General features: G+C 40.7%; 1 protein-coding gene and 1 long non-coding RNA gene across 2 annotated transcripts in view; one reads left to right on the top strand and one right to left on the bottom strand.

Annotated features, from left to right (window-relative positions):
* Ccdc43 (coiled-coil domain containing 43) overlaps window positions 1–10,503 on the bottom strand; it is a 15,185-nt gene extending 4,682 nt beyond the window's left edge. Inside the window, exons 1-3 of the mRNA XM_048787359.1 lie at window positions 10,254–10,503; window positions 2,482–2,569; window positions 1,077–1,243 (exon numbers count right to left, since the gene is read on the bottom strand). Coding sequence (XP_048643316.1) covers window positions 1,077–1,243; window positions 2,482–2,569; window positions 10,254–10,457 — 459 coding nt within the window. The 5' untranslated portion in view covers window positions 10,458–10,503. The remainder of the gene's footprint in view (window positions 1–1,076; window positions 1,244–2,481; window positions 2,570–10,253) is intronic.
* A 46-nt stretch (window positions 10,504–10,549) lies between these two features.
* LOC125612480 lies at window positions 10,550–11,080 on the top strand. The gene is made up of 2 exons (XR_007342818.1): window positions 10,550–10,659; window positions 10,816–11,080. It is a non-coding gene; the product is annotated as an uncharacterized LOC125612480 (long non-coding RNA).
* The last annotated feature ends 446 nt before the right edge of the window (window positions 11,081–11,526 follow it).

Below are 11,526 nucleotides of genomic sequence, written 5' to 3'. Positions count from 1 at the left end.
AGTACTGGGGATTTAACCGAGGGGCACTTCCCACTGAACTACTTCTCCAGCCCTTTTTATTTTTTGAGACTTGAAATCCTCCTGCTTCAGCCTCCTATGTCACTGGGATCACAGGCATGAACCATTGTACCCAGCTTAAAAGTTTTTTTTTCCAATGGGGGAAAAAAATAAAGTTCTATTCTAACCCAAGAACTGAGATTTTATTTATCATTGGAACCATACTCTGCTAACCCTAGTAAGAAAAGTTGTGAGGAAAAAGCATAAGAGAAACTGTCTCCAAAACACCCAAGTATTCTTTCCTAAATAGTGATTAGCCAGCTGATATTTCTGGGAGGATGTCTATTGTATAATGAGCCACATACTTCATTCAAGTAGGCTCTGTAAGCTAAGCATTTCCTAAATAAATTTCAAATTTACAGGGAACTAAATCTGCCCCTACTTACACTACTTTCTTTTTGTACAGTTCCCACACTCAGATTCTAATTTATTTTGGTAGTGTTTAGGGATTCGGCTTTACTTTTAACTATGGTCACATTAAAAAGATTTGAATTAAATGGCTCCTAAGTTAGGATATCCTTCACCCAAAGACATCCAGGTTCTAGTCCTGATTTTGCCACTGATTTTCTGAATGCCTGTGATCACTCATCATCTTAGTGTTATCAGTGTCTTTACTGACTGGAAAAGAAAAGAAAGATGGGTTATACATGTGACAGTACACACGTACATGCAAATATAAGGAATCACAGCTATATCTTCTTTTCTGAAAGCACAACATACTGGTTCACTAAGGCATTATTTACACCGAGTTTTCAGAAATGTACTTCTGAAAATAAAAGTCTAGGCAGAGAGTGTAGCTCAGTGATAGAGTACATGCTTAACATGCATGAGGTCCTGGGTTCATTCCTTAGCACCAAAGTACATATTTATCTCCAGTATCAACTATTCCAACTCATTTCTCATATCCATCAAGGGCCATAGATCTTTGCCATTTTAGAGAAGAAAATTAAACTATGGCGGGTGATTAACAATTTCCTAAAGAGCACTGTAAACCGTCAACACTTCTGGTGTCACCCTCAGGGAATGGTGCTGAGATTCCAGAAAGGATATTCCTCTTCATCTGTTACATCAGCATACTGGGCCAGCAGGGCAGCTTTTCTCTGTTTTTCCTCTTCCGACACCATCCTGGGCTTCACCACAATCTGTGCCTGCTTCTCAATGAGGGTGGCAATGGCCTGTACCTCATCTGGGAGGCAGAAGAGAGGGAAAACACGTTTGTATGACAGAAAACAAGCTCACCCAACCACCAGCTCACCAGGGCAGTGCTTGTAAAAGACACTGGCAGCTGCTGACTCAAAGGTCCTAGGGTTCAAAGAACATGCCTCAGGGGCATGTGAGACAGGAAAGGAAAGGCCACGCAGGCCAGGCTTTAGGTCTTACATCCATCTTCAATCACAGCAGCCCTGATTTTATTTGATTTATACGTTGATTCGGCTGCTTAAAAAAAAAAAGGTGGAAAACCACTGCATTAGAAGCATAGACAAGCTTCTTCTAAACAGGCAATTTTCTCTTCTCTTATTCCAGAAACCTAAGAAAGACTCCAGAATCAACTAAGGCTGATCCCTTTCAATTTTATAATTGTGCCAAGTACAATGCTTGAACTAAAAATATTTTGCCTTATTTTAAAATAAGATCAACTACTAAGTTCTCCATCCTGAAGGAAAGGAAGCAATGGTGCAAAGTAGGGGCTCTCACCCCTGGCTGTACATTAGAACCTTCTAGAGGAGTTTTTTAAAAACACCAATACCTGGAGTCCAACCCTAGTATATCAAGTGATTCTAATGTATAGGAAAAACTGAAAACCAAGGGTGAAGTATTTATTTATTTATTTATCTGTTTATTTATTAAACACTTTTTTTTAGACGTTGATGGACCTTTATTTTGTTCATTTATTTATATGTGGCGCTGAGAATCGAACCCAGTGCGTCATACATGTTAGGCAATCGCTCTACTACTGAGCCACGACCCCAGCCCCCAAGGATGTAGTTTAGATTCTTCTCAAGTTTGATTTTTATAAATTGAGTTTTCTGCAACTAATTAAAATATTAGCACATTTATTTTACATTTTAAAGGGTAAATGATTTAGCTGAATAAACCAAAATCCCAACCATAATTTGTGTTATGAAAAGAGAACATAAAAAAGATGGGAGGTGAGAAAAATATATACCCATATGTGCTGTGGAGAGAGGATGAAAGGAAAGCAAAAACCACAATGAAGGTAACTGTGGTCAGGCTAAATGGACAAATGCAAAAGGAAAAGGAAATCCGGCTTCTCAAGTGTTCGCCAGTATAAATCATCTCAGGAAGAATGAGAATCCAAAGGAGAAAATGAAACACTCTCTCCCAAAGAGCTGTACAGTAAGGCTTTTAGAAAGGACCCTTGAGGTCACAAACCAAAATGCCACACAGAAACGCCAACTCTACCTTCTTTTTCCACTTTGGTGACAACATTCTGAGTTTCAGACCATCGTTCCACAATCTCCTTGCAGATATTAAGGAGCGAATCTTCTTCCTAGTTGCAAAAGTAGATTGATTAATTTTCTGAGAGAGTTCTCAAAAACAACAGCAATCTTAAAAAGGCCTATGCAGAGGGCACAGCTCTCCCTGCCAGAGTTGAGAAGAGATCCTGGGAAGGTTTTGGGAGCCACAGAATATGTCTCTATGGGCACAGAAGGAATTCGGTGCGTTTGTCCCAAAAATCCACACCTGCTAGACAAGAGCACCTACTCCATCCTGCCAAGCTCCAGGGTAAAAGATTCCCACCAGCTCAGGGAAGTCCTCATCCTCAAAACAATAATTTCATTAATTAATTTTAAAAAATGTTATACAATATGATGTTTTGATATATGTTTACATTGGGCATGATACTATGAAACTAACAGGTTCATAATCTTACATATTTGTCAGTTTCTTATAGTGAAAACATTTAAAATTTACTCTCAGCAATTCTGAAATACATTATTATTTTATTCACCATTCTGTGCCACAGCTCATTAAAGCTTATTTCTTGTCTCAGTGAAATTTTCTACTTGTCATCAGCATCTCCCCTTTTCCCTTCCCCACTCTCTCCTTACTTTTTTTTTTTTTTTTTGGCGGGGTACCAGGGATTGAACCCAGGGGCACTTAATTATTGAACCACATCCCCAGCCCTATTTTGTATTTTATTTAGAGACAGGGTCTCACTGAGTTGCTTAGCACCTCGAAGTTGCTGAGGCTGGCTTTGAACTCAAGATCCTCCTGCTTCAGCCTCCAGAGCTGCTGGGATTACAGATGTGCACCTCCGTGCCCGGCTCTCCTTATCTTTTATTATTAATTTTTTTTTGATACCAGGGATTGAATTCCAGATCTATGAGCAAGTTTCTTTAGGTCTGGTTCAGAAAAAAACTGAACTAAGGAATGCTTTACCACTGAGGAACATCCCTAAACCTTTTTTTTTTTTTTGAGATACGAATTTGCTAAATCACAGGCCTAAAACCTGTGATTCACTTGTCTGCAACCTTCCAAGTAGCTGGGATTACAGGCCTGCACTACCCTGCCTGGCTTATGAGCAAAACTTTCTGAACTTCACATCTTCCCAGGATTTTAGTGAGGATAAATAAAAATGTGCATACAGAGCCTACTCTACTTGGCAAAGCATAGGCATTCAAAAATATGGGCATTCTTGGGACTGTGGTTGTAGCTCAGTGGTAAAGCACTTGCCTAGCATGTGTGAGGCACTGGGTTTAATCCTTAGCACCACATAAAAGTAAATAAAGTAAAGGTATTGTGTCCATCTAAAACTAAAAATAAATTTTATATATATATATATATATATATAAACATTCTCTCCATGTTCATTGTGTCTGCCTTCACCAGCTTCCTGTTCTACTTCACAGGGCAAGGTATCAGAGTTCACATTTATTAGGTGTTTACCCCATCTGCTAGGTACTGTACTAAAAACTTTACATAAAAATTCTCAATTCACCAGGTGTTGTGGGGACGCACAACTGTAATCCAAGAGATTTAGGAGACTTGAAACAGGAGGATCACAGGCTCAAGACCAGACTCAGTAACTTAGGCCCTAAGCAACTAAGCAAGACAGTCTCAAAATAGAAAAAAAAAATGTGGTTGGGGATGTGGCTCATTGGTTGTGGGCCCCTGGGTTCAATCTCTAGTATCCTCCCCCCAAAAAAAAACAAAAACAAAAAACCTCAATTTGCACCTGGGTAAAGTGACACATGCCTGAATCCCAGCAGCTTAGGAGGCAGAGACAGGAGGATCAAAAGTTCAAGGACAGCCTCTCGGTAACTTAGCAAGGACCTAAGCAACTTAGTGAGATTCTGTCTCAAAAAATAAAAAGGTTGGGAATGTAGCTCAGTGGTAAACTGCCCCCGAGTTAGATTCCAAGTTAAAAAAAAAAAAAAAAAAAGAATTCTCAAGTTTTAAAACAATTACGTAGGAGCTGGGGTTGTGGCTCAGAGGAAGAATGCTCGCCTAGCATGTGTGAGGCACTGGGTTCAATCCTCAGCACCACATAAAGATAAAATAAAGGTATTGTGTCCACCTACAACTAAAAAATAAATGTTAAGAAAAAAAACAATTACATAAAGTATTACTACTGTTATTCAATTTATATATGAGGAAACCAAAGTACAGAGGTTAAGTAACTTGCTCAAGGTCATACAAGTAATAATGGATTAAAGAGGACTTAAGGTGGATGCACATGCCTATAATCCCAGTGACTTGGGAGGATGAGGGAAGAGGATCACAAGTTCAAAACCAGCCTCAGAAACTTAGTGAGGCCCTAAGAAACTTGGCAAAAATCTGTCTCTAAATAAAACATAAAAAAGGGCTGGAGATGTGGCTCAGTGGTTGAGTGCCCCTGGTTTAATCCCTAGTACCAAAATAAAGATAATAATAATAATAATAATAAGCTGGGCATGGTGGCGCACGCCTGTAATCCCAGCAGCTCAGGAGGCTGAGCAGGAGGATCTTGGGTTCGAAGCCAGCCTCAACAAAAAGCGAGGTGCTAAACAACTCAGTGAGACTGTCTCTAAATAAAATACAAAATAAGGCTGGGAATGTGGCTCAGTGGTAGAGGGACTGAGTTCAATCCCTGGCACCCCCCAAAAATATAAATAATAAACAGGACTTGAACCCAAGGAATCTGGCTAAGAGCCCATACTCTTCACCACTGTATTATGCTATCCTAAAGAAAAAAAGTTAGAACAAGACTAATTGTGATATCCTTGTTTTGTATCAACAAAGGATTCTTTCCTATACCATTACTGCATGAGCTAGACACACAGAAACTTCTTTGGGTCAGAGCTTCCATAATTCATAGACCTTCCAGCAGGGAAAGCAAAGGAACAGGGAAAGAAAAAAGGATTAGAAAAGAAGTGGAGAGCCAAATAAAAAGGATATTCTTGGAGGACAAACTGGTTTATTCCCTGTTTCCTCACCTAAACCAAAGCAGTTCAATTATCCATTCTTTCATTTATTCATTCAGAAAGTGCCTGCTTTGTTCAACACACTAAAATGTGAACCAGGAAATGAATGAAAAATAGCGCCTGATTTCATACACAATTTAGGAGGCTGGTATATAAACAGTTGCCATAAAACATAACCCCCTAACTATCCTACATAAAATTGTAACCTACCCTCTATTGCACCTCTGATCTTCTTAAAATGCCCCCTTTTCCCTAGCACTTATCAGTTTTCTAACATTGCACTATAATTTACTGGGAAAACTTTTTCCTTCTAGATTATAACCCCAGAAGGGTAGAAATTTCTCTTTTGTAGTAATGGTAGTACCCGGCATACAGTAATCCATCAATAAAAATATGATGAACCAATCAATCAATCAGTGCAAGTACTACTGGGTAGAATAAAAGAAAAGATGATAGAAAGCTTTTATTTATTGTTACTTGCTCTGTCATTACTCTTGGATTTATTTACTTTTTACTTATTTATTTACTGGCCCTGGGGATCAAACCCAGGGCTTTGTGCATTCAAGGTAAGCACTCTACCAACTGAGCTATCCCCAGCCCACTATTCTTGAATCTTACCTCAAATTATTGCTAACAAATTTCATCATTTCTAATATTGAATCCTAGCCCAATTTGGCAACTTGGTTTGGCCCTGGTTTTTGTTTTTCCTAGAAAGAAATGTAACACAAAAGTCAGGGACCTTTGGCACTATATGCTGCCAGACTGACTGACTGACAGCAGCACTTTGAATTATATGCTTAATACAAACCATATTTCTTGGCTCTTTTTGTTCTGTAAAGATGCTCCTCATGTTTTATGGACAAGAACCTTGTCTCACTTTATGATTCCTGGTCTATTCTTCCCAGAGTCAGTTTCTATATAGAAGAAAATTAAACTAGTATGTGAATTGGACAGGGCAATGAAGTCAACCTTAAAAATGATTTTGTTGGGCTGGATATGTAGCTTAGTGGTAGAGTGTTTGCCTAATGTGTGTAGTGCTGGTTCAATAACAAGAAATGGGGGGAAATTTTTTTTTTCGCAGCTTATGCAACAACATAGAAACACAAAGAACCAACTCTGTTTCTAAATTACTTTGCCTTTTCTATCAAGTGTCTGCTAAAAAAGTCAAAAAGTATGAGGCAAACATGTTTCCCTTTACCAATAGAGCCATAGCTTCAAATAATGACACCATGAAAAGGGCTGGTTAAGGAGCTAGTGCAAAGAAGTACCAAAGTTTTTTGTTTTTGGGGAAAAGGGGGGGCTGTACTGGGGATTGAACCCAGGGGCGCTCAACCACTGAGCCACATCTCCAGCCCTTTTTATTTTTTATTTTGAGACAGGGTCTCACTAAGTTGCTTAGGGTCTTGTTAAATTGCTGAGGCTGGCTTTGAACTTGAGATCCTCCTGCCTCTGCCTCCTGAGCTGCTGGGATTACAGGCATATGCCACCACGCCCAGCCCAAGTTATTTTAACAACATTTTCATGGAGTCGTTAGAAATTTCTCAGTTGGAAATAAAAATGAAAATTCTGGGCTGCGAATATAGTTCAGTTGGTAGAGTGCTTTCCTTGCATGCACAAGGCCGTGGGTTCAATCCCCAGCACACACAAAAACAAAAATTCCTTGTCTTTGTTCTTTTTCCCCTATAATCTGCAATGTCAGGGTATAAGAAAAGAATGTATTCAGCCAGGCATGGTGGAACACACCAATAATCCCAGTGACTCAGGAGGCGAAGACAGGAGGAGTACAAGTCCAAAACCAGCCTCAACAGATTAGTGAGGCCCTCAGCATAAAGAAAGAACTAAATGAAGGAAATAGAAAGGAAAGGCAGCTCAATAGTAAAACAGGTTTATTTATTTATTTTTTTTTTTAAAATATTTATTTATTTAGTTAGTTATTGGCAGACACAACATCTTTGTATGTGGTGCTGAGGATCGAACCTGGGCCGCACGCATGACAGGCGAGCGCGCTACCACTTGAGCCACATCCCCAGCCCGTAAAACAGGTTTATTTGGGACAAACCTGTGGAGGGGGGCCCAGTGGAGACTGAGACTCATCTTCCATTTATAGCCTTGGATAGATGTAGGGGTATGAGGGAGTGGGGGAATTTTGGGGGTTAGGCTGTTGCTAGGGGGTTTCCAGGGAAGGGTCCTTGTGGTCCTCAACTCTTATCTTTGAGGTGGTCACTGTTCCTGTCAAACCTGATATTTTTCAGGATATTAATCCCAGATAACAATTTCCTTTCTTTGTATGATGATGAAATATTGTTTGGGGTTCCTTTCTATGATGATGGAATATTGTCTGGGGTGACTCTTATTCTGAAAGGGAGGATGTGTTTCAAAATAGCGTTGTCTATGTCAAGTTCTTACTAACAATCAGCAACTTAGTGAGACCCTGTATCAAAAAATAAAAAGGTAGCTCAGTGGTAAATCAATCCCAGGTTCAATCCCCAGAACCCCCTCCCCTCAAAACAAAACAAAACAAAAAACACTACATTGAATTTCCACTGAACTACCAAGCTGCCTTACAAATTATGCTATCTATAGCTTTCCCCTTTATGGGCCAATCTTGCCTGAGCAGGTTCTGGGACTCAAAGAGGTTCTTGCCAGAGGGATCTGGGATACCTACACTATTGTTATATTTCAACCATGTGCCAAAGAATGAACTGCACTTCCATCAAGTGTAAGTCATTTTTTCCTTGCATGTGCCACCTCCAAAAATACTCTTGTATTTGAAAAAAATGTTTCCTGCCTTCTATACTTCTCTATAAAATACATATATACATATTTCTATCTATATTTTCATAGTATCTTTTGATTCTGGTTTTTTTTGTTGTTGTTGTTGTTGTTTTGGTCTGTGTGTGTAGTGCTGGGGATTGAACCCAGGGATTTACTACTGAGCTACACTCCTAGCCTTTTTTTTTTTTTTAGGTGTAGATGGACACAACACAATGTCTTTACTTTTTATGTGGTGCTGAGAATCGAACCCAAGTCCCACTTATGCAAGGCGAGCACTCTACGGCTGAGCCACCCAGCCCCCTTTTTGTTTTTAAGACAGTGACTTACTAAATTGTGGAGCCTGGCCTCTTTCTATTTTACAATCTTCTCACCCTAGTCCTCTCAGCAGCTGGGATTGCAAGCGTGTGTCAGCATGCTTATCCTTATTCACTTTTTAAACAGTCCCTGTTTAAAATTGGCTTGAAGAATTGCAAATGAGGGGGGGCCAGGGTTATGGCTCAGAGCACAGTGCTTGCTTAGCATGGGTGAGGGTTCAATCCCCAGCACCACAAAAAAATAAACAAATAAAATAAAGGTATTGTGTCCATCTACAACTAAAAAAATATTTAAAAAAAAAAAAAAAGGAATAGCAAATAATGGGTTGGGGTTGTGGCTCAGTGGTAGAGTGCTTGCCTAGCATGTGTGAGGCACTGGCTTCAATTCTCAGCATCGCATATAAATAAATTAATAAAATAAAGGTCCATCAACATCTAAAAAAAAAAAAAAAGAATAACAAATGAATTCATTCTACAAACCTGTACAAACTTGAGCACTTACCAAGAAAAAAATAATGCTTTTGATGAACTGGCAGCTTTCACAGTAGTAGTCCAATTTCCAACATCTCTTCTAAACCATGAATGCAGAGACAACTCTAGTGTCTACATATAGTATTTAGTGATGACACAAATAAATTTTATCTTTGAGATTGTTGTATTTTATCTTATTTTTTTAAAAGAGGTGAATATTGAGCATCCCGGTTTTATTTTTTAAATAATGTTATTGTACTTTTTATACACTTATTTTACTTGTTTTTATGTGGTCTTGAGGATCAAACACACATTAGGCAAGCCCTCTTCCATTGAGCTACAACCGCAGTCTTGAGATTGTTGTATTTTAAAAAAATCTGATGGACAGCCAGACAGCACTTGTAGCCAATCTACTCTAGAGTCGTCATCTAAGAATTGTGTGCTGGAGGTAAGAGAAATGGGGATAAGGCAGAATGATCAGATTGGAAAAGTGGACATTTTAATCATTTACTACAGGTAAAAAGTTTAAAGTAAACATTTCTGAATCAATTTGCTTCTAAGAGTCTAAATACAAACTTTTATCTTTTTAATTTTTTTCTAATCACTCCCCCCACACACACATACACACACACCCCGATTACTTAATTTCTAAATATTGTAAAGATTCAAGCACAACATTTGCTTCAGTTCCACCTGCCATGAAAAGATCCTTAGCACGAGGTTACCTTTTTTGGCCTCCTACTCCGAAAGAACCTGAGAGGAGATTTCCTGCAGGCTTTTGTCATGGGACAGCCCTAGGTACTGCTCCCAGGGTAAACAAACATCCCAAGAACATTTTATTCTCCACTCTCAACACTAAATGGATGGGAATGGAATTGGTTTGTAGACGTTTTAGCTAAAACTCTCATTTTAGACATCCCAGCGCCTTCCTAAGAACATTCTGCAACTTACCCACAGGCATCCGAGAGGGCCTCGTTCCCAGGAATAAGGGAAAGACTTTCCTCTCGAAGCACCTGCAACCTTCAAGCTTCCCAAAACCTGGTTTAGGAGCAATCTCCTTCATCCGTAGCGTAGAGCTAGAAATGTACTTCTCCCAGGTGACACCACTAAGCCTTCGTTACGCCGGGTAGGGGAAGCGGGATGCGAAGTACTGACTGGGATCCTCCGATGCCGGCCTAAGGCTGAAGGATGGGTCCGGGCTACTCACCAGAAAAGCAGACAGGATACCCTGCAGAGCGTCCAACTTCTCTTCTTCCTCCTCCTCCTGCAGGACACCAAGGATGTAGGAACCGTAAACGGCTTGGTCCACTCCCAGCGCCTCCAACCGTCCGTCCAACCAGGATCCAAAACCCCCACCCCCGCCATCACTTTCGCCGGAGGTTGCCGCGGCCACTTCGCAGGGCGCCGCCATCTTGGGGTTAGGGTCCTGCCAGCCCCCAGAGTGCCTACCGCAGTGCCTGACGGGCCGCGCCGCGGGCCCAGCGCGCATGCCCGGAGAGGAAGCCCACGCCTCCGCGCGCCGGGCTTGTGACCTGCTTCGGTATTTCTTACCTTCCTAGCAAAGCGCGTGTTCGGTTACACACTGTCAGTCAATCGCACAGGAACTCCGGCAGGTGAGTATCTTTAACAGACTCTTTTTCAACTGTGAATGTTCACAGAGGTTCAGTAACTTGGCCAAAGTCACGGGGCTAATAACAGGACTGGACCTGAACGTCGATTCCAGCGCTTCCTCCCATCTCACCGAGCTGCCCTTCCACGAGCCCTCGTAGGCTAAGCCACCCACCCTCCCATGGCTTTTGAGCAGGGACCTGCTGCTTCTACCGGGAATATCCACCATCGCTACCGACTCCTGCCACCTTCTCCACGCCAAGCCCCACTCCCTGAAAACATAAGCTCCAGAACCCTTTCTTAATTCCTTTCTGTCTGCGTTAAGAACTCTGCAGTGTGCTGCATTTATTTCAATACAGTCGTCGTGCTGTACTTATTGCAGGACCAACAAATAGTATGTGCTCAATAAATGTACAGGCACCTTAATTTTATTTCTTTTATTCATTGGTTCCACGTTTACACAGGAATACCTTTAGAGCTACTTTATCCTCCGCCAGGCATTGTGCTAAGATCTTTTCATACATTATCTCTTGTAATCCTCTCTACAACTCTGTGAGAAAATGCTTTTATTATCTGCACTTTGGGTTTTGGTTTGTTTCCCTCCTCCCCCATTTCTTTCGGAGGCAGGGGGTAACGGATTAAAACCCAGGGGTGCTTAACCACTAAGCCACATCTCCAGACCTTTTATGTTTTGACACAGGGTCTCACTAAATTGCTTAGGGCCTCGCTAAGTCGCTGAAGCTGGCAGACAAGTTTGCAATATCATACATGAATCCCTTAAGGTCAGGGCTTGATTTAGCGTTTTACCTGTGAAAAAAGAAGTCTTCGTTAACAAAAGGGAGGATTATTTTATTTATGACTTTTTCTTGGAG

Source organism: Marmota marmota, unplaced genomic scaffold (assembly GCF_001458135.2).
Source record: "Marmota marmota marmota unplaced genomic scaffold, marMar, whole genome shotgun sequence".
Lineage (NCBI taxonomy): Eukaryota > Metazoa > Chordata > Mammalia > Rodentia > Sciuridae > Marmota > Marmota marmota.
The sequence above is the reverse complement of the archived record's forward strand: the minus strand, read 5'-3'. Positions and strand labels throughout refer to the sequence as shown.